Below are 27,468 nucleotides of genomic sequence, written 5' to 3'. Positions count from 1 at the left end.
TTGCTTTCTTTGGTCTTGCTCCCGCTTCCCGTCGAAATTGTGCCACTTGCTTCCTGGATCTTGTCTTGGGTGGGGGGATTCACCATGGGCTCTAACGACCGAACTCCACCCAACGCATGGGATTGAAAAGAGAAAAGAAGTCTCATTGTGGTATGCCTATGTTTGCTCTACGAGTCTCATAAGTTTGTACAACGGGAAAACGAATGTCTACAATGACACGACCACCCAAACGCCGATATGCAACCCAAACGCCCAATCGATCGCCGATACAGCCCGTCTACTCGTCTCTCGTGCAAAGCGACTCGATCCAACGCGCCAGCTGTACGCTCTTGACGTCGATTGTCCTCCAGAAGAGATCGCTGCCAATGATTGTGGGAACTCCAAGGACAATGATTCCGACCAGCCAGGCAAACAGCCGCCCAAACATGCCGGCGGTGTCTCTACCACCGACTATAGCCCATATGTACGGCATCCAGCGGTGGGAGAAGACGTCCAAGACGGGTCCGTGTACGAGGTAGAGCGCATAGCTGATATCGGCGAGATACTGCGCCAGGGGTGTCACGAAAAGGTTTTGGAGCATCTTGATCTGCTGCAGAGCGACGACGATTTGGATTGCGCCAAGCGCGTACCAGGGGAAGGAGACGAGGTCGCCACCCATGCCGAAGAAGGGCTCCATGGTGTTGTGCCAAAGTCTCGACATGCCTGGCGTAATATCGGCATGCTGATTCGGCCACCCCGCGACGAAGAGAGCAAAGACAAGGTTGCCAAGGAGGAAAGCCTTTAAAACGAGGGATCCGAAGGTGTTTGATGTTGACTCGGACGACACGGATGCTTCGATGTCGGCCGCCTCCTTGTCTTGCACAACGGTTGCGGCGCGCTCGCGGCGTGCCTCTTGGATGAGACCGATCTCGGCAATGCCCATGCCACCGACGAACTCGAAGGCTGCCCAGTGGCCGCACTTGAGGGAGTAAACCATGATGGCCAAGACCGAGGCCAGTCGCAAATATGTCTTCATGCGGCTCAGCCCAGTCAAAACCACAAAGAGCAGCAGCGAGTTAGAGAACTCGATGGGGATGGTCCAGAGATGGACATCGTAGGGCAAGAATTGGGTAATGTCCCACTTCCAACTAAAGGTAATCTGCCAGACCGCATTCTTCCAGTCAATCAACTGTTCCCATAGTGTGGGAAGCGGCTTTCCCGTCCATCCCAATCGAATCATGATCATGATGATGAATGTGGAGGCAGTCGTGGGGAGGAACAGGCGAAAGCCACGGCGGAACACGCTGCTGGACAGTGTGCGATGTAGTCCATCGTAGTCATGTTTCCTTGCCTGTTTGAGGGCCTTGAGGGAGAGGACGAAGCCGGAGATGACGAAGAAGATGTGGACCATGGGCCTGCCACAGTAGAGGACGCGCAGGAAGGGCAGCTGCATGGGTGACGATGTGGCATGGTCGTCCTCTTCCCTGATGCCGTAAGACTGAGAGTACCAGCCCACATGCTTCTCTGTGAAGTGACAGAAGAAGACAATCAGGGAGGCGACACCGCGCAGGCCATCAAGCCATGAGGTGGGGTATAAGCGTCGGTGCTTGAAATCGCTCGGTCGGAGTCGGCGCTGGACGAAGGACGGCAGGAGGAAAAAGAGTATGGCAGTTAGCCTGGCCAAGAAGGATTGCGACTGCGCAGGGGAACTGTTGGATCCACCAGGCGATGATGGCTCTGAGTTGGAGGTGGTCAAGAGGGAGTAGGAGTGGGAGCTTGGCGAGTAGCGAGCGACGGCGCCGCGAATGGAACGAATGACCAAGGGAATCATTGCGATTGCATGCCCGTCGAAGGATGGTGGCGAGGGATGTTGTCGGCGGTGGGATGGGTTGCGGCGTTGCGACTTTTGTTGTCCTCTTCCGGCTGGTCACCACCTGTGAATACCGCCGTCAAGGAGGGACAGGAGAGTTCTCGTGCCGCTTCGATTCGGTAGTACGAGTGTCGCAAGTGTCGTGGCTTGTGGACGAAGAGCGGCTCGGGAGCAACGCCAACGCAGGAGCACGTTGGGATCCGGCGGGCGAAGGCAGCCGAGGGGAGGACGAGGAGCGACGAGCGGGTGGACGCAGACGGGTCGGGGAATGTCGAGGTTTTTTTTTTCAGTTTGGGGATAATTGTCGAGGCACGCAGCGATAGGAGAGCAATTTGAGGGTGAATTCAACCGGCGCGTGGTTGCTGGTTGACGGATTGTCTCTGAGGCGCTAGTTTCAGAGCGGGAAAGGGGGTGACAGGCTAAGATGCGGTTGGCGCGATGCAGGTTGCTTCTTCGGGAGAAGGTTCGGTTGATTGGCGTTTGTCGAGGTTGCTGTGTGGCGGAAGTATTGAAGTCCCAACGAGGAGGGGAAGGGAGGGGATGCAGGGAAGAGGAGGAGGCGTTCAATGGCTTGCAGCTCCCAGTTCACACAAGACTCGATTCGACGCGAGATCAGGTAGGTAGGTAGGTAGGTGGTCAATATCGAGGCGAAGTGAACAGGTGTGTGTGCAGGTGAAGACACGGATATGCAGGTGAAGGACAAACGGTACGAAAGAGTCAGGTCGGGTCAGCGATACGAAGGGTGTCGGGTCGAGGACACGAATACGCGACGGACTGTCTGCAGTTGCTGAATCAGATGAGACGCAACACGAACAAGACGAGAGAGGCGCGACGGCAAGTGCGAAGACGAAAAGAGCAGCAGAGGAGGGCAAGTGCCAGTGCAGGTGCAAGTGTAGGTGCAAGTGCAAGTGCAGCAAACTGCATCATGGGGCAAGAACAATCATTCAATGCAAATTGGCATCCTCCTTCCTTACTTTCTTCCTTCCTTCCTGCCGCCCCCCCTTGCTGCCCTGCAATCCAACCTAAAGGCAGAAGGTGCTGCCCTTGGGTTCTTCCTTCCTTTCCCGCCTCAGACCAAAACCTAAGGTAAGAGCGACGGCAACTTCCTCCTCCCTCCCTTCCCGTTTTTCCTTAAATCCCCCCTTCTTCCTTCCCCAGACACAGCCAGTCCATAGCAAGGCAAGAGGTACCCAGTCAGGTGCGACGTGGGACTATCCTTCCCTGCTAACACTGAACCTAATACCTGAGGTAGGCACCTATCCGGATGAATGCTGCGACCTAGCGACCCAAGACTGAGGGTCCTTGGGGTCTTCAATTCGGTTTGGGGTTCCAGGTTGAGCTAAAAAGGAAAATAACGGGAGCCAGGCGTCTTAGCACTGCGACCCTGAAGCTCGGGGCGAGCTAGGGAGGCGCCTGTCACGGCGACTTTGCAAACTGTATTCCGCCTGTATTTTCCCACACTGCCACTCACAGCTATGGACGGATACCACAGTCTGTCCACGGAGCAGGCCCCAGTCTGATATTTCATCATTTCTCTGCGACGCACTGCCAAACTCAATCTGCCGTGGCAGCGGGTTCTGACGTTCATCATTGACGTACTCGTCGCCATCTTCACCGTCCTTCTGAATCCAATCTCGCCAGTCGCCGAACGAATCTCACTAGCACGGTTTGAGGAATGTCAATCTCTCCTTAGCGCCCTCCAGACATCTTGTCCGTTGTGTGCCTGAAGTCCCTAAGAAAACTAATGCACAAGACGTAGACTTACTAAGCCTGGGGCAGACACTTATCTGTGGTTCTACGGATATAGACAACCCAGGTTGTGATCGCGTACTCAATTGCCATATGCTACATTGAATGTACCGCAGTCTCAGCTCACAGCGCTCCAAGTCAACGTCGGACTGCTCCACGGTGGACAATTGAATTTGCAGACTCTTCATTATTAATTATGTACCCAAACTTTGTTCGACACTGACCACGCGTCTCGTCTCAAATTCCGGCTCGGCATCCGCCCCCTTAAACCCTCTCCTATGCCTTAAAGCCGACAGCAAGAGCTTGGCGCAAGACACATTCGAGAGACCATAAACACTGCGGGCGCATTCCTCCCTTACTTCAAATCTCAAAAGAGCAAACAAAAACAAACAGTCTTAGCCCACTCTTGCAAGTTGCAACAAACTGCATTGCCCGGCTCTACCTGCTGGAGGAGTCCGGAAACACCTGCAATGGCGAAGCACTCCCGTGGGACGCAGACCAGACGTGTCTTGTTCGAGGACGCCTACAACGGCAAACACATCAGCCTGCCGACGTCATTTTCACGTTTGGGGCGCACGACCGCCGCGACCTGAGAGTGTCCAGACGCATCAACTGTGTTTATTTTCAGCATCCGGGATCCATGCGTCATCCCAACTCTAGTTCTATCCGTACTCATCCTTCTTTCTAAGCTAGAAGTCGCTCAGAGGTGCAGAAGTTGCCATGTTGTCGCGCGATATCCACCGAAAGCCTCATTTCTCACCTAGTATTCTACTGTTGAAACCAGGTAAAAACACTAGGCCTTTTGCGATATACCGGTCAGGCACAACATGTGTCAACTCAGGTTAGCCACATCAGCCTCCCGCATGCTCCAACTGTTTGTGGCGTTCACGGCATCTTTTCTCTTCCCTACAATCAGGTGGATTGACACGGGTTTGGTGGAAAGGGGGTCCTCCTCTTGTCCATCCGCCGCTATGCGACACGTCTCATTCGATATTTCAGTGGTTCCAGGAACAAACGCAACTCCAGACCACAGGCCGTGCCACCGCTCTCACCTAAGACGAGGCCAAGCGATGGAATTGACCAATGATCACAGATTCTGCGCACAAACCCTCGTTGTTACTCCAGCGCTTGCGCAGTAAGCTGACCGCGGGGGTGGAGGACGCACCAGTCACAACACTCAATGAACACACTTTCACACCACTGCTTCCCTGAAGCTCTAGGGACTATGGAGATGGAGAACCAACATCTCTCAGCCCTACACTCCAGAACCCTCGCTAGCGGCCGTAACATTGACATGCTTCACCGGTGCAAATCGAGATGCATGAGACCGGCCAAGCTAGTCAGCGATTTACCTCGCCAAAACTACTAGTCATCGTCATGCAAGCCGGGTACACCGAGTTATTGTGTTTCTTCACGGAGCTGTCAGCTGTGTCTCGGGGGACGGTACACGACATCTGATCGCATCGTAGAGGCTGGCTGACTGGCTGGCGCTCTGCTTGACAACTCGAAGGGGTGGCCGAGGCTGAATCGAGGCTGAACTCGGCTTCAACTACGAGATCAGCAAGGACTTGCTCTTTCTTTCCCCGGCGCTCTCAAGGCCCCCTCATCCCGGTTGAAGCCATCCCAAGACCCTGAGCGCGGTGAACCACTTTGTCTTCGACCCCGCAATCCAAGGCCACGGAACTGTGCTCCGCCCACTAACAACAAAAGTTTTGGTATTCTTCCCAAGGCATGCCACCTCATCTCATTGGCAAATTGCGCAGATGCGAATTACAATTGAGACGACCTCAGCTGGCGACGCGGACGACGAGGCAAGATGGGGCGAGACGAAGGGCCGGGGACACGGCAGGCAACGGCCCTATCCGGTGGATGGAGGCCGCTGCAGCCTGCAGGGCCTTACTCGCACGTCAGAGAGGCCTCGGCTCGTTCGATCGAAACCGGACAGCGGCCAGTGACGGTCAGCAATGACACTGCAGAAAAGCCCCCCCGGCGCCACGCCCGCTGCACAGCCCAGCGGCACGGGGAGGCGACCGGTCAGATGGGCCCGGCGAGAAGGGCCCGAACCGATCATCACTGTGCGGAGCCCCCACGAGGAGGAGACCACTGAAAGAGTGCGCTCCTCTCTTCTGCAGCCACTACACACAGCCTCTCCCGCGAGGTGTGTGTGACGCATTTACAGAGTGCTGACGGGCCAAGAAGCTGACTGATATGACGACGGACATGGCCGGCTTCAACTTCGAACCGCTCTTCTGTGATTGTAATATGCATGTTGGTGCAGAGTCACAATTCGCATCACATCAGAGGGGGCCTCAGTGAAACCTCACTACCTAGTACGGTGCTGAGCTGCCGACTCAGACTCAGCCTGCAATACTGACAAGTGAGAGAAACATCGGACTTTGGTCACGACCACCGCTACCACCAACGACAGCAGCAACAACAACAACAACAACAATATCCCACCAGGCTGTCATGTACCTGGGGCCCGTCTCCATTGCACTGCAGCCGGTAAGGCCCCCAGCCCCAGGTACGGACGCCATCTACACAAATCGACAACGGCCCGATGTCCGCCAACCCGAACCATGCCGCAATTGGGCGGTACCAGACCCCATAGGCTTGCATGCGCCGGGGGGCCATCATGAAGAATACGATGCCCTACAACGCCTTGCCGGGAATGGCGTATGCCTAGAAGCAGCCTCTCGCGGACTTCAGTTGCTACCGATTATCTCCATATCCGTTACGACGACGGTCAAGAATGAAGTCACAAGCCTTGCTGCCTCTGTCGGACACGGCAATCACATGTGTTCAGTGCCGGGGGGAAAGAAAGATCGACTCATATTGCGCAAATGCGTCCTCATCTCCCCACAGTTCCTCGGACACGCGAGAGATACTCACCGAAAGACCCCATCTGAGACAGAGTCATCGAATGGCTCCGGTGGTGCAGATAGTTCGGCCAACAGGGATGGATGGAACGCAGATGGGGACTTGCGCACTGAGGGTGAGGTTTAAGGCAACCCGGCGAGGTACGAGAAGGCGCCAACGATTGGCCCTCGTTGCATCTCGTCAGCGACATCAGGAACTCGTTGTCTTCAGCCGCGGGCTCCCCAGCCCAGCATCCTAATCATCCTAACCCAACAGGTGTGTCTTGCGCGGTGCGTTGCCCGCTTTCGTTCTATCTGCCCCTCCAAATTTGGCAATGAGGGACATTTCAAACAAATCAACATCGGCTGCTTCTATTGCGACCTCATTGCTCTTCTCCTTCGGCCCCAGCGGCGCAAATAGGCAGACGGCACAGGCACGCAGGGTACGTTCAGCTGCGCCTTAGCAGCCCCCACGATGCAGGAGATGCGCTGCGATATCGTCCATTATTGGCTCGGCCACGCACGATAGACAGGGGGCCCGTTGGTCCCTCGCGTCGCACCCCGTCCAATGGCTGCCTGCGTTTTACCAACTGCATCTTTCTTCACCAACCTTGGGGCCTTTTGGGGCTGCTTCTTCCGGTCAAGACCGACGAGCGATTGACATGCCTCGGAAACCACGCACTTGCGCAGCTTGACAAGACTAATGGCGGGAAGCCTAGAGGCCGGGCTCCCTGGCAGGACTCTAGTTCGCAAATGGATCATCGTCTAGGTACGGCGTAGTCCCAATCATGGAGCTAGTAATACCCATGACACCCTTGTGGACCTTCAACATCTGACCTCAGCGCCAACCTGAAGCTACCGTCTACCTCGTGCAGAGCCTGATCCTCAACGTCAGTCAGTTCGGTAGCACTTGTTCCTTGAGGCACATTCACCGGCGCCTCGTTCTCGTCCTCGTGGCTATGGGGAGGAGGGTAGCCGTATCCCCATGTTCGCCCTAATCTGGGGTGGGTTTGTCCCGCAACCGTACTTGTAGTCCAGAGGTTATCTCTCTGCCTGCCTATATATATGGGGGAAGCAGCCATCCCATCAGTAGATCAGAAATTCTGCTCCTTCTTGTTCCTAGACATCGCTCCTTACCTGTTCCTCTGTGAACTAATCTACTACCAATATGTCTCAACAATCACATACTGAGCAGTTCCCCAAGAACCAGCCGCCCTTGGCTGAGAGGTTGGCATCGGCCCGCCAGCTCGTCACCAAGGCCATCTCAGCAGTACCTCCTCATCCGGAGCCTCTTCCCAGCCCAAATTCCGACCAGGGCGAGCCCAGCAACCTGATTCAAGATGTCAAGAAGCTGGGCTTCGAAGACTTTGATACCCTCGTAAACTTCTTTTCTTCGGCCGTCGAGGGCCAGATCAACGACAATGAGCTGTTGCTCGAACACCTCATCCAGCTCTTTGCCAAGCTGCCCCAGAACTCAGTCAAGGGCAAGAGGCTAGAGAACGGCTTGATCAACCAGCTATGGAACGGCATCGACCACCCTCCCATGACGACGCTTGGAGAGGACCACAAGTACCGCGCCGCCGACGGCTCCGGCAACGCTATTCACGATCCCAAGATGGGTGCGGCGGGACAGCCGTACGCCCGCTCAACACCAGCCAAGAGCTACCAGAACCCCAACCAGCCCGAGCCTGAGATGATCTTTGACATGCTCTTTGCCCGCGGTGGTGAATTCAAGCCCCACCCCAACAAGATTTCCAGCTTCATGTTCTACCTGGCTACCATCATCACCCACGACATCTTCCAGACTGTGAGATTTCTACCCGTCGAGGATACCAGCGCAGTGCTAACAAAACGGCTACAGAAGAATGGAACTTCACCTATTAACCAGACTTCCTCGTACCTGGACCTCGCTCCTCTGTACGGTCGCAACCAAGCCGAGCAGGACCTCATGAGGACGAAGAAGAACGGTCTGCTCAAGCCAGACACATTTTCTTCCAAGAGAGTTTTGGGATTCCCTCCTGGCGTTGGTACTCTTTTGATCATGTTTAACCGCTACCACAACTACATCGCTACCAACCTGGCAACGTGAGTTCCCGCAGCGCTGCGTGCTCGCGTTCAATGCTAACTGTCGGCAGAATCAACGAGGGTGGCCGATTCCAGAAGCCCACTGGCGACGACCCGGAGAAGGCGGCAAAGTATGACAACGACTTGTTCCAGACTGCTCGCCTCATCACTTGCGGTCTCTATGTCAGCATCATTCTCCGCGACTATGTTCGCACTATTCTGGGGATGAACCGCACTGCGTCAAGCTGGGCCTTGGATCCCCGTACCAACGAAGGCAAGAGCATTCTCAGCCAACAGACCCCTGAGGGTACTGGAAACCAAGTGTCCGTTGAGTTCAACCTCATCTACAGGTGGCACAACACAATCTCCCCCAAGGATGAGCAGTGGACAAAGGATGTCATGAAGAAGGTTCTCGGAAAGGACCCCACCGAAATGTCGCTGATGGAATTCGGCCATGCGATGAGAGACTGGGAGCAGGAGATCCCTGACGACCCCGCGCAAAGAGGCTTCATGGACTTGCCTCGCAACGCCGACGGCACGCTGAACGAGGCGGACCTAGCCAAGATCTTCAAGGAGTCCGTCGACGATGTTGCCGGCTCCTACGGCGCCAACAGAATCCCCGAGGTGATGAGGCCCATCGAGCTGATGGGAATCATGGCATCTCGTTCCTGGAATTGCGCCACGCTCAACGAGTTCCGTGAGCACTTCGGCCTTACTAGACATCCGACATTCGAGGACATCAACCCTGACAAGGAGGTTGCTGCGAAGCTCAGATTCCTGTACGGCAGCCCTGACGCAGTTGAGCTTTACCCCGGCCTGATGGCCGAGAAGGCGAAGCCGCCCATGGCCCCGGGCAGTGGCCTCTGCGGTAACTTCACCATGACCAGGGCCATCTTATCTGACGCGGTCGCACTGGTTCGCGGCGATCGCTTCTACACAATCGACTACACGCCAAAGAACCTGACCAACTGGGGGTAAGTTTCAACATCTACAGGAAAGTCGAAGATGCTAACCATTACAGATTTAACCAAGCCAGCTACGACCTGAATGTTGACCAGAGCCACGTTCTCTACAAGCTGGTATTCCGCGCTTTCCCCAACTCTTTCCAGAACAACAGCATCTACGCCCACTTCCCCTTCGTCATTCCCTCAGAAAACAAGAAGATCCTCGAGAGCATCGACAAGGCCTACCTCTACACCTGGGACGAGCCCAAGACCAAGACCCCGCTGATCCCCATCCTATCGCACAAGGCCGTCAGTGAGGTTCTTTACAACCAGCAGGACTTCAAGGTCATCACTGGCGATGCCATCAACCACTTGGTCGCCCAGCCCAACAAGCCCCACTATGGCAAGGACTTCTGTCTCTCTGGGGATGGAAAGGAGCACGCCAAGAACCGCACGCTCGTCCGCAAGTCTCTGATCTCCGGCCCGTGGGAGACGGAGATTTGGAAGTGGTACACTCACATGACGCCAAAGATCCTCAACCTCAACAGCTTCCCCATTCCCGGAAACAAGAGGGAGATCGACCTGGTCCGGGACGTCATCAACGTCACAAATACGCGTTTCAATGCTGCGCTGTTTTGCATGCCCATCAAGAACGAGGAGTCGCCGTGGGGCGTGTACACCGACCAGGAGCTGTACTCGGTCCTTGGCGCCCTCTTCCAAGCGGTGTTCATGGATGCCGACATTGGCAACAGCTTCAAGCTTCGCACGATCGCCCGTGAGCTTGCTCAGGATCTCGGCAAGGTAGTGATGCTTATCGCTCAGACGATCAAGAAGGCGGGGCTGATTACAGACATCGTCGCCAAGATTCGCGAGGGCGAGGCGTCTCTTCCCACGTACGGCAACCATCTTATTGAGCGCATGCTCTCCGATGGCAAGGACGTCGAGGAGGTCGTCTGGGGAACCATCATGCCTGTTATCACGGCCAACGTCGCGAACCAGTCTCAGGTCACCTCGCTCTGCGTCGACTACTACCTCGACAAGGAGGGCAAGAAGCATCTGCCCGAGTTGTACCGCCTGGCGCACGAGAACACACCCGAGGCGGATGAGACCTTGATGAAGTAGTAAGTTTCATTCGCAATCACTCTTTTCATGAACACCACTAACAGTACATAGCATGCTTGAGGGCTGCCGTCTGCGTGGACCCGTCGCAGTTTACAGAGAAGCCACATCCACACAGGTCATCACTGACTACTCCCCCTGTCTGCCCTCTGATTCCGACCCGACCGGTCGCGACCCCATCACCAACCCCGACATCGAGGGCACCAAGCGCGAGGTCAAGATTCCCAAGGGCTACCGTGTGGTCTGCAACTTCGCCACCGCCGGCCGCGATCCTGCCATCTTCGAGGACCCCAACGAGGTTCGCCTCGACCGCCCCCTGGACTCCTACGTACACTTCGGCCTGGGCCCGCATTGGTGCGCGGGCAAGGAGATGTCTCGCGTCGGACAGACGAGTCTGTTCAAGCAGATCGTCGGCCTCAAGAACCTGCGCCGCGCGCCTGGCGGACGGGGCGAGATGAAGAACTTCCCTGCTTCCCCGTGGAACGGACAAGTCGGTCTGCCTGTGGAGGGCCAGAATGGAAGCGCGGCGCATCAGCAGCCTTGGCTCGGACTGAGGGCGTTCATGACTGTTGACCAAAGCTCGTTGTGGCCTATCCCCACGACGATGCGTGTGCAATGGGATGAGTAAGTGTAGTAATTGGCGTGTGTGGACTTTTTGTATGAGTAATGCGGCAAAATTGTACGAGAATGATCATCGGTTCGACTTGAATAGCGATTTGAATAGCCCTTTGAGAATACTGCAGGATATAAAAAGAATTTCAACACTCCCATACTCCCGTGATAATAGTTGACGTTGCCAGTCAATGACTGTGTTGTCTCGGAGCACGTCTACATCAGCTCACTCCTATCAATCGGGAGGACATCACCTTTAGCCAGACATGGCTTCCAACTTCTGGTAGACGTCCTTGTACAACCCACACCTCTGATCCAAAATTGTGGTATTGAACGGCGTCACAGCAGTTTGAAAGTTGCCGATATCCCCTAAAACGACAAGGTCTAGAGGTGCATATTGCGAACCAACGGCTGGCCATCCTGGGCCCGCATTAGGGTTCTTGACAAATCGCCCGATCGCGCCCCTAAGGTACTCATACACCGCGTAGGATTGGGGTGTGTAGGTCGTGTTACTAGGGTCGGTGAAGAGAAGGATGGCTTCTGAGCCATGAAACTTGCCAAGCCAGGCGTACTCCTGAGGGAAGAAGTTTAGAATGGAGGTATTGAAGTAATAGCGCCATGATGGGATATTGTGGGAGGCTGCCGTCGTTGATAGGATTGACTGAGGCTATCGCAGTGTCAGTTTTTTATCACCCGAGAGACCAGGCAACGTACACATAACCAAAGGAAGTCTGTAGTCATAGCAGAAGCAATATCAAAGTCGGTCGTCATGCCAGCGGAGTGATAGGATGACACTATCGCCTCTCTATCATCTTCCTTGATCAAACCATTCGGGAGATATGCTTCAAGCCAGCTTGCGAGGTCAACCTTATCATTCACAAGGCTCCTTCCCTCTTCAGCCACTGTTCCGGTCAGTATTGGGACTCTGGTAGCCTGGCCGCTCCTCCACAGCTCAGCAGGACTGCCCCAGACGGTGACATAATCTAATTCAGGCCCAAATGAAATGCTGTGCTTCAACATGGCCTCGATAAGATCCTCAGGCGGAATCTTCTTCATGCAATCCATGCCGCCAGTCGAGTTCGCACAGCCAACGGCGGAAGCAAGTGCCGACCACTCTTTCCCATCACTCGGAGAAGGTGATGCGAGCAGACCGAAGCTCGTTTGACCACTCGACATGATCGCGGCGCGGAACGGCGGAGGCAGTTCGGTGGCATACGCCTTGAGATGCTGGTCGACTGAGAGAGCCCCGGCAGACTGGCCCCAGATAGTGACCTTGCTGGGATCACCTCCAAAGGCCTCGATGTTCTGCTGAATCCAGTCAAAAGCGAAACGCTGATCATAGAGCCCCAAGTTACGTTCCGTAATGGGGATGTCGGGCGAGGATGGAAAGCCAAAGACTTGAGGCCATATCAGCGTATGTAATGGCAGGGAGGAGAGAACCCGGACCGTTTGTTCTGTACTGGAGGCTCGCCACGATTATGTCCTCATACGCTGCGAAAGGGGAGAGATCAATCCTTGCGTGGCCCATCTGGTATCCCCCGCCATGGATGAAGACCAACACTGCCCGGGTGGCGTTCGACACAGAGTCCGGCGCGAAGACGTTGATGCGCAGACAATCCTCGCTCTCGGGTGCTTTTGGGGTGTTGAACAGAGTCTGCAAAAGTTCGGGACGAGGACCGAGTTCTAGATTGTGGATTAGTAGTACAATATGCCTGCTTCAAAAATTGTGGGCGAACCATTGAGACCGAAATTCTGATAGCAAGCTGGGCCAAATTCCGTCGCATCAAGGGGCTCTGTCCAAAGTCCTGGAGACTCCGGACGGGAGAATCGGGATGGTATCGTAGCGTACGGGATCCCGAGAAATTTGTTCACTATCGCCACCCCGTCCCCAATGTTCGTTGAGATGCCGTGGACGGCCCCTGAAGATATCGTGACAGTCGTTTGCGCGGAGACCACGATGAGTGGCAGCAGAAGGGATTGGTTTACTCGCATGGTTACAGCTTTCGAGCAATTGACATATCGACAAAGTATGCAATACAATAACGTGTTTGTCAAGAGGTCGTAGTTCATCTTTTATATGCATCGAAACAGCGTGTTAACAAAGCGTGTCGTAAGAATGCCCCGGCATGATCTGACGTAAGTGCATCTTGCGATGCCACCCTTATTCAATCGTGCCCTTTGCAAGATCCTCCACGCCAAGATCAGCTACTTTAAAACTCACGATGTGGCGCCGATTGAAGCCTCTCTTTGGCCAGCGTGTTACCAAAAACATGAATGTGGCATTGGGCAACTTCACACAAGATCCCTTGGCCACCGGCGAATTTCAGCTGCAGATCCTAAATTGCGCGGAAACAAGGTGCAATACGAAACACCACGCCAAGAAAAGTGGCTTGCTGATGCCCAAGACAACGGGGCACCATCTCAGCCGATGCGAGATACGAGACCAAGCCACATGGAGGAATTCGACAGGGCGAGAAAACGTGTCGATGGCTTGGGCGGGTCCTAGAAACATCGTAATGAAACCAAATTACTTGATTGTTCACTGAGACTAGACAGACATGATGTAGCGACTATAAAAAAGGGATGAACAAAAGAAATAATACACGGTGATCGAATGGTGAAATCAAGAAACACGCTTCATCCCTCGTTACCCGTAACCTCATCATCATCCATAATTCACACGATAACGTACTTACCATTCTCAAACCGGTTCAGGACTGTGTGTGACAATGATGGACGGCAGAGGCGGCTTCAACGCGCTCCCGCCCACCTCCGACCGCCCATCCGTAGTCTCCGTCCCGGCGGAGGACCCATAGTCGCTAACAGACCCGTTCCGCCTGACACCGGCGTCCACCGCCAGCTGTTCCCAATCCCTAGCCCAAGCAGTTCCCGGCGGAGGTGGGCAAGGCTTATTCTTGTCCGCCGGGAGGCCTTTTCCCGGAATCAGGATGTCGGGAGGGGCCGGTGTTATTTTGATCTTAGGTTTCGGGTTAGTCTGTTCGAGCTCCGGCAGTGGGGGAAGCGGCTCCGGGATGGGAAGCATGATGCCGAGCGAATCCGGGTGCGGGTACGGCATGGCGGGTACGGGCGGCACGTTCTGGGCCATGAGGTGCTTGGGGTAGCTGGCCTTGCGGACGAGTTTCGCGCGTGCGGGCGCCGGGATGGTGTGTCTGTAGCTGGCGGGGAAGTAGTAGTATGCAGGCGGAGTTTGCTGTCGGCTCGGGGGTCGGCTGGGTGGCTTTGGCTCCTCCTCCGGCTTGGCTTCCTTGTCTGCGTCTTCGACGAGGATGACGGTTGTGGCCCGCTTGAAGCAGGGGAGCTCGAAGGGATGTGCCGCAATCTCCAGAACAAGGACAACCACTATGGCACTGGCGCTGGGGGGAGGTTAGACTATGGTATGCATCTTCGAGGTTCAGGCAACACTTACATCCCAACGATGGACACTGCCAGGTTGAGCTCCGTGATGGGGCTCTCCGCGAGAAACCCTGGGAAGTGTGCAACGGCTCCACACGACAAGATGATTGCCGGAATCCAGAGGAGCAGGGCCAGGCGGGAGACAATGATGGCCCAAGACACCAGAGGTGACTGGAGAGACTGTCTCCTGATGAACTGGCAGTTACGGAAGGAGACGAGCAGATGTAGCACGAGATACATGGGCGAGATCATGGACTAGCAAGTGTGTAAGCGAGCATTCCAGTGAGCGTGCGTGCGGGGAACGAGGACTTACAGCGAACAGGATGAAGCTTTGAGTGAGACAGTCCCGCTTCCCGGATCTTGAAGGCCTGAACTGAAGAGCGGAGGTGGTCAAACCGCCGCCTGACGCAATGAAGAGGAGGAACATGGCGATGCTCAAGAGAATGGGAAGAGGCTTCGGCGGAGACTTTGTGGAAACATCGCTTCCAGATACGGACGATTTGACGTCCAGCGACTCGACAACGCTCACGGCGTCGTCTTTCGGAGGAGGCGCCATGGTATGAGGATGAGCTGGGTTGACTTGATCATGCAGGTTTCGCTTGATCTTCCGGGGATTAATCTGTCTGTTCTTGCGCAAGTTCATATATCGCTGTGCATTGGATGGCTGGAAAATTGCTGGTCAATCATGATGGCGGCCAACGCTTGCTGTTGTGGCGGGTGGGCCTGGGAACATTCCAATGTAAGACAAACTTTGGGGGCCGGAGGCCTTGTAGGACAGGGTCTACGACGGGATGAGGTCCCAAAGTGCAGACCAAGCTGGTGCATTCCACACAAGGGCTGGCCTATTGAGTAATTGGGCTGGACTGAAAAGCAGCTGGAGGTTGGAGACCCCAGATGCAGCCGGATGCGAACAGCATACCATCGTGAACATTCCCCTCAGTCAAGAGCCCCAAAGAGAGGTTGGCGGATCGATGTTGAGGACCTAAAACTCATCTAGCATCGTGAATCACGATCGTCCCCCGCGTTAAATCGAGATGGCCTCGAGATGGACTACGTCTATCGGGGTTAAGTGGAAAGGACAGTCAAGCTAGCCAGGTTGTCATTGGTTCAACGAATCATGCCGCAATTGAAGATAACTCAAAATCATGTATTGTGGTGGACCAAGGTTGTCTCGGTTCAAAATATGGCGCGGGCCGATGGATGGCAAGTGGCAGGGTGTTTGCTACTCGCAAAGTGCCCCGGGAGAAGGAGAGAAAGTTGGGAGCGGGCCCTAGGAGTATGAACTACGGCAAGTCAAGGAAATAGGTTGTCCAGCAAGACGGAAGAGACTGTATCCCCCGCAATCCCGTTTTCATCCTACATCAGCTCGCCGAGGCGGGCCTCACGATCACCCGCCCAGTCCTCCTTCTCGTAGAAACGGAACACGAGATCGTAGTCCTCGAAGTCGTGGACAATGCGGTCGATACGACGGTATCCCCGGACAGGGTCAACCAAACGCTGGGCCGCAGTAGTTCTGGAGACAAAATCACCCATTCCGTAGGGGTTGGCACTCTTCCCCTTGGCCTCGAACAGGGTAACGCTGAAACGTCCAGGCTTGAAAATCTCTACGACGTGCTCAATAATCTCCGCGGTAGTACGGCCGCTCTGGCCGCCGGGCACGTTGGTCTCGAAAGAGGCAAACGAGCAGTCGGGCTCAGGGGTCACATGGACGGTGAAATAGTGAGCAGCGTTGGCCCCCTTCTCGCTCTTGGACGCGTCCTCATCGTCGGTGATGGCAGGAACGACGCCGTTGGCGGAGAAGCCACAGGGGCTGAAGAGATAGGCATCGACACGCGCACCGGGGTACTTGCTCGTGGGGTAGACGCTGGACAGACCGCATCCCTCAGACACGACGGTACCGAGAGCATGGCCCTCGGTTGTCATGGCCTCCTTGACAGCGCGGTCAGCATCGGTGAGGTCCGACTCGCCAATGTTGCTGAAAACGTCAACCTCCTCATCAGAACTCTTCTCAGGAACCTGGGAAAGGTCGCCCAAGCTCTCGTGGGCCTTGTCTCGAGCAGCCTGAGTCTGCAGCAGATGCGATTTGTCGCTAGCGACCGCACTCGCGTGCGACAAATAGAATTGCTTCGCATTCTCAGGGTCGAGGTCGGTCATGAGAATCTCCAAAGTTTCGTCGTTGTGCTCCTCGACACCGCTGGTGAAGCTGGCAACGCTGCCAGTCGGGATGCGAGACGCAGACCCAAGAGGAGTCTCCTTCTCCTCGGGAGTGCGGGGAGGTGTCAAAGTCTGGTTAGGCGAGGTGATGTACAGGTACCAATGGTCTCCGTTCATCTTGCCAACCATGTAAGCACTGCCGCCTTCAAACATGTCGTCCAGGTACTTGACCTCCGACTTCCAGCTGCGATGGGGACCCTCCTGGCGATCAGGGAACAGGAAGTTCTTGCGACTGTAGAAGACGCGGTAGGGGGTCGCGGCAGCCTTGATATCGGTGGCTTCCTTTGCGTTGTGGAAGGGGAATCCGGCGTGCTCAGCAGCGATGTGGAGCAGACGCTGCAAGCCCAGCAACAAAGTCGTGGTGCCACAGGTCTTGAGGATGAGCTTGTGGGGGAACACAAACAAGCTGGACTCGGAGAGCAGGTAGGCATCGACGGAGTCGGACTCGAGGACGGACAAGATCTTGCAGTTAACCATGTCGAGCATGGTGACCCAAGTGTCGGCGGAGACGGCCTTCAGTCCATCGGGCTGGGCGCTCGCGGGGAGAGCGTCGGGACCAGGAGCGAACCAGACTTCGAGGAGCTTCTCGGGGCCCTCGAAGGCGTTGCTCGAGTCTAGATCGGCAGCGACATCGTGATTGATAGTCAGATGAGGAGTTGCCTCAGACGGAGAGAAGGTGTAGTTGTTGGGGACCGAGAGATTGACCATCTTTAGCGGGGCGGGCTATCTGGGCGCGACCCGGGAGATTATCGACGAGATGGAGATGTGGTGTTCTCGGAACAGGAGGGCTAGAAGTCCGCGGGACACTAGCTACCACTCAAACGAACTTTGCGGCGTTCGTTTGAGAGAGTAGGCCCACAGGAGGGTGGACGTTCGTTGAGGCTGGCGGAGCCAGCAGCAATGGTATTGATAGAGGGGTTTTAACGTCACTCGAAAGGACGTTAGGGGGGCCGGGCTTGGAGGGGTAGGAAAAAGACCCTTGGCAGCGGAATGTTGGCTCGATAGATGGGCCTCGCTCTGGCAGACACCGATACCTGTGGCGGAGTATCGGACCTAGCAGACGAGGTTATCTGCGTGATCGGGATTTGAGGGTACGGACGAGGGAGACAAGGAGGCTCGTGTGGGCAGTCAGTCGAAGTATGTTGGTGCTTGGAATATCAGCAGGTGTTATCTGGGCCTGGGAGAATCTGTTAGTAACATGAGAAGAGGGATGGTAGATTGCAGAGTCATGGCTGGTCCATGGAGGACCAACACCTCGTTTCCGGCGGTTGGGAGCTTTGCAGCAGACTGAAAGAGAGAGGCAGAGATAGAGACGCGTACTTTGCGGGCTTGGAGAGGAAGCGTAGGAGGTCGATCCGGTTCATAGACGGCCAGAAATCGGCAGAGATGGAGGGGCGAAGGCGGCAGAAGCAGGCCAACGACGTGTGTATCACCGTGATGTGGTGTTAGACTCGAGGATTGATCATCGAAAGATTTGGATCTCTAGATGGCGAGAAAGGTCGGTCGGAGAAGCTTCCGATTGATGTGCTGGCACGTTATGGGGGGCAGGTGTCGAGGAAGAGTCTCGTGACGACGGAGAGCGATGCGCCGGCGATGGCAAAAATTGAAGCTGAAGTGATCGAACTAGTCGGAGAGCAGGTCTCGACAGAACGAAACAAGGCGGACGGGTTTTCAAGTCGCACAACGTGTCTTGAAGGCGGTAGAGAGGATCAAGCTCGAATTTTGAAGCTTGCAGCTAGATTCTGCGAGGTTGTTGTGGTTGTGGTTTTCTGTGGAGGCCGTGGAGGGGAACACAAAGTGGAAAAAAAAAGTTGATTCTGCGCATCGGCGATTGGCGGTTCCCTGTCTTGGACACCCAGGTAAGGTTAGGTACCTTAGGTATTCTTGGGTACCCCTCCCCTAGCGTCCCGTCAGGCCAGTGTCCCCCTCGGCGGGCTGGGCGCGTTGTCGTCCCCCACCTAACCTGGAAAATTTCAGCCCAAGCAGCCAAACAGCGACAGGGAACTCCAGGAGGGAGGAGGTATTTTCATCTCATGTACCTGGCCGTTTCTTTCTGGTGACCAGCCCTTCCTCGCTGCATCTTGTTCCCGTTCAGTAGCTTCCGTCCGCATGTTCGCGTCAGATCACTGGTTGGTTCATGGGGAGCTGTGCCCGGGAGAGAACGGATAGCGGGTGATATGTGTCTGCCCGTAAGGTACGGCTCATTGGCTTGTCTGTCGAAACGGGGCGACCATGCCATGCAGGAGACGCGCCGTGAAGAATGGAGTGAGACGTCATTTTCGTCAGCTCCCCTGCTGTACTCTGTACCTTACCTCGTGGTCTGGGCTTGACACCGAGACACGCTCCTGCAGTGGGAACAGAGGGGTCAGGGGAGTACATAATGTGCCAGGCGAGTAATTGTGTAAATAATCGATTGATATTTGGGTTGAGTCTTGTTTACTCTAGTACACTGACTCTTGAACAACCGGCGTAGCATTCTCCGTTGTTTCGCAAGGTAAGGTACACTTTCAATAATGCGGTGAGACCGTGAGTACTAATAAGGTACCCTCGGCGACTGAAGCCTGAGTTCGGCCGCTCCAGGGCAGGCCAGGTTAATGTCAATCAGGCACCGTCGAGACGTTGGCGGGGCTTTTTCTGGGGAGAACGCCAGCCCGGCCAGGGATTCCGCCAATCTCAGCCACCCTCACGTGTCTTTACTCCAAGCCTGCCCAGTGCCATGCATCGCATTCTACGCTGCCCATCGGTTGTCACCGACAATGCGTTGCATCGCCATTGCTCGCATCAGTGATGCTGCACTTTGAGCGGAATTCAGCCATGATCCAACGGGGGACTCTTTCATGCTTCAGGTTGTGCTGCTGGTGGCGTCTCTGCACAGCGCCTTCATCTTGTTGGAGTTGGAATAGGTAATGCCGGCAGGGTGCAAAGGCTTTCTCAAGTCCCTCTGCCTAGACCTTCGAGCCAGCAAGTGCGCGCGGGTGGCATCTGCTTGGTTGTGTGATGGATGCTCCTTCAACTCGTTCATGACTGGGCTTGGCTTTCGACGGTCGCTGTCAACTTGGTCGTGATTTCCTTGAAGATACCTGCGAGTGAACAGTCCTGATACTTCTCAACCAGAGTATCGCCTGACTGTGCCCGAGACTGGCCGAGGTCCTGACCGTTGACCTGGGTACCTTGGGGATACTGCGGTCTCTTGCCCGACTCGACAAGCTCACCAAATTGAGGATCGATAGGGACGGTTCCAAGGAAGGGCACCGAGAACTCCTGAGCCATGACCTCCCCACCCCCAGAACTGAAGATGTTGGTACACTCGGAGCAATGGGGGCAGACGAAGCCGCTCATGTTCTCGATGACGCCGAGCACGTTGAGGCCAGTCTTGACGCAAAAGTTGAGCTCCTTCTTGACGTCGGCGGTGGCGACGGCTTGAGGGGTTGTGACGACCACCGCGCCCGCCACCTGTCCAGGTCGAGCGTCGCGCATGAGCGTCTCTGCGAGAGAAATGTGCTCATCACTGGTGCCGGGAGGGGTGTCGATGAGGAGGTAGTCAGTTTCGTCCCAGAGGACGTCTGAGAGGAACTGCCGGACCATGGCCGTCTTTTTGGGGCCGCGCCATACGACAGCGTCGCCGCGCCGAGGGAGAAGGAATCCGAGACTCATTGCACGGAACGGGCCGATGCCCTTCTCTTCGACGGCATCGTGGACTGGCACGGGAAGCCAGCCGCCGGGTGCCTGGGTGACCTTGGAGGCTTCAATAGAAAGCATGCGCGGGATGGACGGGCCTGTGAGGTCGACATCGAGCACGCCGACAGAAAAGCCCGCCAAAGAAAGCGACAGGGCGAGTTGAGTCGTAACGGACGACTTTCCGACGCCGCCCTTGCCCGACAAGACCTGCGCAAGCCAGTCAGTGTACGGTCGTCGCGACGAAAGTGGGATGGCGGGGTAATACCAGCACAATATGCTTGACCTTGGTAAGCGACATGTTTATTTGACGGTTTCGAGGGAGAGAAAAGCCGAATGCCTGGAACGGACAAAGAGATATTCCCACAAAGTGTCGACAATACCGTTGGGAATTGAGGTTTATGAGAGGTGAAGACGACGAGCAAGTCAAGGGCGGCACATTTCAAATCAACAGAAGACGGCGAAGCTGCGATGTTCCGTCCCCACTCTGCCTCTGCCGGCCAGGTGAATCAATCGGCGCCGTGGTTGGTAAGCACTGGTCGAGGTCAAAGACGGAATTCTGGCCAGTGGCTAGGTTGGTCAGGGTTCAGCCTCCGTCCACGTTGTCTGTGAGGCGGCTTTTCAACGGAATTTTGACACGTTCTAGAAGACTTCCATTCACCAAAGGTAGGTTTTTTTTTGCCTCTCACATGCCGTCATCGGCGCTGGCTGCACTGGATCAAAGGTGCTGCTCCCGTCCTTATCTAATCTTCGTAACCTGCTCCGGCTGGCTAAACTTCGGCATCCATCTCGCCGTTTGTTTTGAGCGAGCAAACGAGAGATGAGAGATGACAGTGACAGGCTTAGTCACCTCGCTTAGCTCAGCATCCTCCGGTGCTGAAGACAGCGCTCAGGCCGGCCGTAGCCAGCCAAAATAGACGCTGCTGAAGCTCCCGAGGAACCGTGAGACAGCGCTGTTGTCTTGGACGTGGGTCCGGAGTCCCTGAGGTGGACATGGGTCGCGGTCTGGGACATGCAGCCGTCCATTCCACGAGTGTCCTCGCTTCTCATCACACTCCATTCCCTCCCGCGTTGCAGAAGCTCCTTTTTTTGATGTTCCACGCTGGTGCCGTCGCTGTTTCCTGACCGATTGAGACATTGGCGCCCCTCTCTCTCCAACGCCGCATCCGTCATCCTGTACGAATGAATACCTAGGCTGATACCTCAGCCATTGCCACCAACCCCAGCAACCGACCTCCCGAGCTGCGCATCGCGAATCGTCGACGATGGCCATCTAATTCCGGACTCCCATCACCACAATCCGCCGACGCGCGAAGTCCTCTTCCTTCGTCTCAGCATCGACAACAACATGCGCTGTAGTTCCACACTATGGACGATCCATGGGGCTCCCCGTGGGCAACTTCCGACAATCCCACCGCGCCGTCAACCAGTCCCTCCAAGACCATCCTCGAACCTCCGCCCGCCGCCTTCCTCTCCACCCCGAGCAATCTGACATTGCCTTCCGCCCAGTCACCATGGGGGCTGGACGACGATGCGTTTGGCGATTGGGCATCCCCGGACCCCGCCAAAGCTTCGAACGCGTCGCCGTGGGCTTGGGGCAACGAGCCTGCGCCAATTGAGCAGCTCACCCCCAGCTACGAGCCGAGGCCCCGTCGCAAGAGCAGCACTCCCAAATGGCCCCTGAGCCGCTCAGCTTCGCCAGGCCTGAGGGCACCGACTACACCAAATAGCCTATCGTCAGGCCGCTTCTCACCAGATCCGTGGGCAAATGCTTCCTCCTTCACCAAAGACGACCCCGAGCCTTTGGCGCAACTGCCCCAGATACCCGATGTGCCGTCGACGGCACTCGACACTCCCACCATCGAGCTCGAACCAGATACCCCGAGACAAATAATACCTGAAAGTAATTCAACAAACGGACGCCCCATCTTCGACTTCCACCAAGACATACTCGAAGCCATATCCAAGCCCCCCGACGACATCGCGGATATTCCCGTGAGCGACTATCAACCTGCGCAGTTTGACGGGCCGTCACCTTCCTCAGTATCCACATCATCTGGAGAAGAGGACGAGGTTGAAGATGACGACGAATCTCAACATGTGCCACACGCCGACTCCCCCATAACTTCGATCGAAGACAACCCCATTGCCAAGAGCATACAGAGGAAAGCCTCGTCCAAGGTCCAGTCCTTGGTAGAGATGTACGATGGAATAGCCAAGAGGACAACCGTCACTCCCGAGCGGCAGCCTCCCTCTCGGCAGAGTGCCAGCAGAGATTTGAACGCAAGTACAGACGATACCTCGGTCCATGACTTGGATGACTCCATATCCTCGTACGACGACGAATCCAGACCGGCGCAGGCATCCTCCACGGGAGATGTTGAGAAGGAGCCCGCCAAGACCCAAAGTGACGTTGCAAACGAATGGGAGGAGGTTCGAAAGCCAAAGGTTCCAGAGCACGATCCTTTCATGGTCGACTTGAGCAATCTAGACACCTTAGTACCTGAGCCTACCTCTCTTCCAACACCAGAAGACGCGGGAGACGTGACGGATCGGATCATTACCGACAGTTTCACCGGCATATCAGAACGCAAGATGTGGTATCGGCTGTCGCGCCACGAATCCCTTCGCAAATTCAACGTTGGACACGATGAGAATTATGTTCGTATCACATGGATGAACTCCATCATGCGAGATGAGACGATGAAGATTGTGCGCAGGTGGATGGAGGAAGACTCAATGGGAGGACGCGCTTTCCGGGGAGGTCTCGCCAGGAAAGCAGGCGGCAAGTTCTTTGGCTGGGACTCGACAACAGAGTCGACGCCAGTTGACTTGGATCGAGTGTTTGGACGCAAGGCAAAGCGGCAAGCTTCTGTGCATCGACCTACCCACTCTATTCACGCTCTGCCTTCTCTTTCGACGGCACCTATGGTCCCTGCGTCCAAGGAGAGTACGCCAGCTTCTGCTCAGGCCAAGGACAATTGGGGAGGACTGGCGTCCTTTGGCTGGAGCACCGCACCTGGTGATCCAAAGGCAGCAGAAGAAGCAAAGGCACCTGAGCGCACTAACTTCGCGAAACCGCTTCCCCTCGGTTTCCGAGGCTTTGACAACACTCCAAAGTCGCATGCTTCCCTGCCTGTCTTTGCGTCCACTAAGCCATTCGTGTCCACGACTTCAACGGCCGATAAGCCGTCTGGAAATGAGGCAGAGGATGAAGACGAGGACGATGAATGGGGCGACATGGTTTCTCCGACAACTGCAGAAGCAACAGACTCGACGTCTCTTCCCAAGACGAGTTGGGATTCGTTCTCGACGAACCCGCTACCCGATGCACTGCTGACGGCGCCCTCTGACGGCCCCTTGGCTCCCAACCCCAGACCCGAAAGTCTCGGCACCGGGAATAAGACAGCGGAGGAGAGCAAATCAGGAGTCAAGGATATTGGCAATGTAATCCGCCCCGCCCCCGCCTCCACACCAGCTGCACCAGCAGGCGCACCCCATAGCCAAGTCGGTTTGGTTAAGCCGCCAGAGTCGACGTACGCCTTCAGACCGGCGTCTGTGAAGAAGCGACCTCCGAACATCTCCATAGCGCCAAACTCGATCGACCCGCCAGCCCCATCTCACGATGGTAAAGCCGGTGTATCTGCGGGAGGGCTGCTGAACACGCCTCTAACATCGGGCCTAGGGACCCCGTCCACGGCTCAGCCGCGGAATAGTACCGACGATTCTGAGCTGGTGCAGCAGATTTTGCAGAATCTGCCTGACCTATCATACATGCTGAAATGACACTGGGGCATCTTGAGATTCTATACATAGAGAGAGAGCGACGTCGGCCTTGCTTCACCATAGAAGACGTGAGACACGGCGCCATTCATATTCTCGTTATTTTCACATCATTTAGCCATGCGACTCAGACTCAGCGCATCAGCTACGGAGTTTCTTGGGGCATTGGAAAACGGATTTTAGCAAGTGGCTTGTGACATGTTCACGGCGTGTTTAGTATGCAATCTAAAAATATGGACCACTACTTCACCACAGATTACTGAACGTTTCCTATCTCCAAGCCCTCGTTAGGGAGGGCACACGACACGCAGTGACTGCAGACTGACACATGTCTAGGGGGCATATGACGTGCGGCCAAGCCGAGCTGCATGACGGAGCGAACCCACTTGAGGCGGTGGGATCGGTTAGAGGGACGGAAGAAAGACGACCTCGCGCCGTCTTCAAACGCCGTTGTAGGCCGAATCGTGATCCCGATATTCATTGCCGTCTCGCCCGTACTTGCCGGGCTCAGTGCCGGGTGCGGGGGCGCGGGGGCTCCAAGGGGAGCGTCTTGGGGCATTTCGTGTTTAGACGTGGTCATTCCTTGGCCCCAGCACCGTCTTTCTCTTACACTAGAACGAGTTCGGAGGCGCCCAGAGGAGCCCAGGAGCCACAGAGAGGCGGCGGCAGGACAGACACCGGTTCTCCGCGCATCCCCGCAAGATCCACCCAGCAGGGTCCGAAGAAAGCTTAACGCATAGCGTCACGGCCGTCTCGGCGGTGCTAGTTTTAGCATTTTCCCCTTCATCCCTTCTATTTCAAAAAAGACTCATGTGAGAGGACCAAACGACTACAAGAAGGCCCCGGCGCCCCAGTCTCGACACTTTTTGATTATTCCCGGAAACGTTGCTGATGTGTGGATGACCTGGTCTCAACTGGTTTATATCAGTCTCGCTTCTTCGCTTCCCCATCTTTTTTTATTTTCACAATATTTCTCTTCACACAATTCCTGAGCCGATAGAGTTGAGACACTGAGAAACGCAGACCCTCACGATGGCCCTCATCGAGCTTCTCATCTCGCCATGGGCACCGGCCCTGCTGGCTGCAGGCTTGGTGGCCTACTACCTATACCCATACTTTGTCACGTACGCGCATTTGCGTGGCATTCCCTCTCCATTTCCAGCACAATTCACAAATTTCTGGCTGCTGTATGTTGTCCGGCGTGGAGACAGATACGAGACGGTTGATAAGCTTCACAAGGAGCTGGGCCCTGTTGTACGGATCCAGCCCAACCACGTGAGCATCGCGGACGACGATGCGATTAACATTATCTACGGTCACGGAAACGGATTTCTGAAATCGTACGTATATGTAGCCCAGAACAAAGCAACCCGCACTGGCATGCTTCCTACGAAGAGAAACTAGCTGACCCCGCACCAGCAACTTCTACGATGCCTTCGTCTCCATCCAGCGAGGCCTCTTCAACACCCGAGACCGCCATGAGCACTCCCGCAAGCGCAAGATTGTCTCGCACACCTTCTCTGTCAAGTCCATCGGCCAGTTCGAGCCGTATATGCACGAGAACCTCGCGCTCTTCGTAAAGAAGTGGGACGAGCTGATCCAAAACAGCCCCGCCAAGCAGGGTGCCGTGCTTGACTGCCTCAAGTGGTTCAACTATCTGGCCTTCGACGTGATCGGCGACCTCGCCTTTGGTGCGCCGTTTGGTATGCTGGCAGCTGGTGCCGATATTGCCGAGGTCCGTGAATCACCAAACAGCCCGCCCATCTACGCCCCGGCCATTGAGATTCTCAACCGCCGCGGTGAGGTGTCTGCCACGCTGGGCATCTACCCCGAGATGAAGCCCTGGGCCAAGTACATTCCGGACCCGTTCTTTAGCCAAGGTCTCGAGGCCGTGCAGAACCTTGCCGGAATGGCCATTGCTCGCGTCAAGGCTCGTCTGGACAACCCTCCCGATGTTGACCGTCTGGATCTCCTTGCCCGCTTGATGGAGGGTCGCGACGACAAGGGACAGCCGCTTGGTAGAGAGGAGCTCACCGCTGAGGCCTTGACGCAGCTCATTGCGGGCAGCGACACGACGTCCAACTCATCATGCGCGCTGCTGTTCCACGTTGCCAGAACCCCCGGTGTTATCGAGAAGCTCGAGGCCGAGCTGGACGCTGCGATTCCCGCTAGCGTTGATGTTCCTACCTACGAAATGGTGCGCGACTTGCCCTACCTGGGCATGGTGATCAACGAGACGCTCCGGTTCCACTCCACATCCGGTATCGGTCTGCCGCGCGAGATTCCCGCCGACTCCCAGGGCGTGTCGATCCGCGGCCACTTCTTCCCACCTGGCACCGTCCTCAGCGTGCCGTCGTACACGATGCACCACTCCAAGGAGATCTGGGGCCCCGACGCGGACGACTTCCGCCCGGAGCGATGGGAGTCTGTCACGACCAGGCAGAAGAACGCATTCATTCCTTTCAGCCACGGTCCCCGGGCATGTGTGGGCAGAAATGTTGCCGAGATGGAGATGAAGCTTATTGTGGCTACGTGGGCAAGGCGTTACCGCGTCGAATTGAAGCAGGACTACATGGATACCAAGGAGGGGTTCTTGAGAAAGCCCCTGGAACTGAATATTAGCATTCACAGGCGGTAGATTCAGTATGGGTCTGGTGGATGTTGACACAATGGCACGGTCCTGACTGTCTTTTTTGAGATGTATACATTTAGACGCTACAGAGGAATGTATCCTGTCAGTACTCTCATGATTTTGTTCGAAGCCTTTCCAATAATGCCCAAAACCCGGCTGTCAGTTGTTCTCCGCATGTTGCATCAGGACTTGTCAAGCTATCTGCCTCATGGCCCGGAACGTTACCTCGCTATCTCCTAGCAAGGTTTGCAACGTAATTTGAAGACCCTTATCACCTGAGATATGCCGCCGAAGCCTCCATTATCGACTCAAGAAAGAGCGCGGCGGCGGTTAAACTCCCGAGGGTTTCGGGTTCATCGCCGGTGGGATAACTGGTATGGAATAGGCTAGTTGTGCCCGTGTAGCACACAATGCTTATCTGGCGGTTCGCCGTTAGCAAGCTGCTCGTGTACTTCATAAGAAAATACTTACACATGAATGATAGATCCCTGACCTCGCAATTTGACTCTTGTCATATCGTGCCGGGTACAAACCCCAAGGTTCGCGGCTGTCAGT

At 55.6% G+C, this 27,468-nt stretch overlaps 8 protein-coding genes across 8 annotated transcripts; 3 read left to right on the top strand and 5 right to left on the bottom strand.

Moving 5' to 3' along the window:
* Nucleotides 1-277: 277 nt before the first annotated feature.
* On the bottom strand, nt 278-1,810 carry GCG54_00001237 (uncharacterized protein; the record flags this gene model as incomplete). Its single annotated transcript, XM_045401356.1, has 1 exon — nt 278-1,810. The coding sequence occupies one exon, from the start codon at nt 1,808-1,810 to the stop codon at nt 278-280; it is 1,533 nt and encodes a 510-aa protein (XP_045258358.1).
* Nucleotides 1,811-7,624: 5,814 nt separating this feature from the next.
* Nucleotides 7,625-11,211, top strand: GCG54_00001236 (Linoleate diol synthase; the record flags this gene model as incomplete). The annotated part of the gene is made up of 4 exons (XM_045401355.1): nt 7,625-8,541; nt 8,592-9,494; nt 9,542-10,585; nt 10,638-11,211. 4 exons carry the CDS (start codon nt 7,625-7,627, stop codon nt 11,209-11,211), a joined length of 3,438 nt encoding a protein of 1,145 aa, XP_045258357.1.
* Nucleotides 11,212-11,451: 240 nt separating this feature from the next.
* Nucleotides 11,452-13,265, bottom strand: GCG54_00001235 (Para-nitrobenzyl esterase; the record flags this gene model as incomplete). Its single annotated transcript, XM_045401354.1, has 4 exons — nt 11,452-11,862; nt 11,910-12,592; nt 12,642-12,878; nt 12,932-13,265. The coding sequence occupies 4 exons, from the start codon at nt 13,263-13,265 to the stop codon at nt 11,452-11,454; spliced, it is 1,665 nt and encodes a 554-aa protein (XP_045258356.1).
* A 631-nt stretch (nt 13,266-13,896) lies between these two features.
* On the bottom strand, nt 13,897-15,165 carry GCG54_00001234 (uncharacterized protein; the record flags this gene model as incomplete). The annotated part of the gene is made up of 3 exons (XM_045401353.1): nt 13,897-14,569; nt 14,623-14,864; nt 14,923-15,165. The coding sequence occupies 3 exons, from the start codon at nt 15,163-15,165 to the stop codon at nt 13,897-13,899; spliced, it is 1,158 nt and encodes a 385-aa protein (XP_045258355.1).
* An 800-nt stretch (nt 15,166-15,965) lies between these two features.
* GCG54_00001233 (S-adenosylmethionine decarboxylase proenzyme) lies at nt 15,966-17,531 on the bottom strand (the record flags this gene model as incomplete). Its single annotated transcript, XM_045401352.1, has 1 exon — nt 15,966-17,531. One exon carries the CDS (start codon nt 17,529-17,531, stop codon nt 15,966-15,968), a length of 1,566 nt encoding a protein of 521 aa, XP_045258354.1.
* A 2,310-nt stretch (nt 17,532-19,841) lies between these two features.
* On the bottom strand, nt 19,842-20,799 carry GCG54_00001232 (Cytosolic Fe-S cluster assembly factor CFD1; the record flags this gene model as incomplete). The annotated part of the gene is made up of 2 exons (XM_045401351.1): nt 19,842-20,708; nt 20,767-20,799. The coding sequence occupies 2 exons, from the start codon at nt 20,797-20,799 to the stop codon at nt 19,842-19,844; spliced, it is 900 nt and encodes a 299-aa protein (XP_045258353.1).
* A 1,067-nt stretch (nt 20,800-21,866) lies between these two features.
* Nucleotides 21,867-24,284, top strand: GCG54_00001231 (uncharacterized protein; the record flags this gene model as incomplete). The annotated part of the gene is made up of 1 exon (XM_045401350.1): nt 21,867-24,284. The coding sequence occupies one exon, from the start codon at nt 21,867-21,869 to the stop codon at nt 24,282-24,284; it is 2,418 nt and encodes an 805-aa protein (XP_045258352.1).
* A 1,029-nt stretch (nt 24,285-25,313) lies between these two features.
* On the top strand, nt 25,314-26,919 carry GCG54_00001230 (Benzoate 4-monooxygenase; the record flags this gene model as incomplete). The annotated part of the gene is made up of 2 exons (XM_045401349.1): nt 25,314-25,621; nt 25,701-26,919. 2 exons carry the CDS (start codon nt 25,314-25,316, stop codon nt 26,917-26,919), a joined length of 1,527 nt encoding a protein of 508 aa, XP_045258351.1.
* Between the last annotated feature and the right edge of the window lie 549 nt (nt 26,920-27,468).

This window comes from Colletotrichum gloeosporioides (genome assembly GCF_011800055.1).
Source record: "Colletotrichum gloeosporioides strain Lc1 chromosome Unknown consensus_85, whole genome shotgun sequence".
In the NCBI taxonomy this organism is placed as follows: domain Eukaryota; kingdom Fungi; phylum Ascomycota; class Sordariomycetes; order Glomerellales; family Glomerellaceae; genus Colletotrichum; species Colletotrichum gloeosporioides.
Note: the sequence above shows the minus strand (reverse complement) of the source record. Positions and strands in the feature narration are given on the sequence as shown.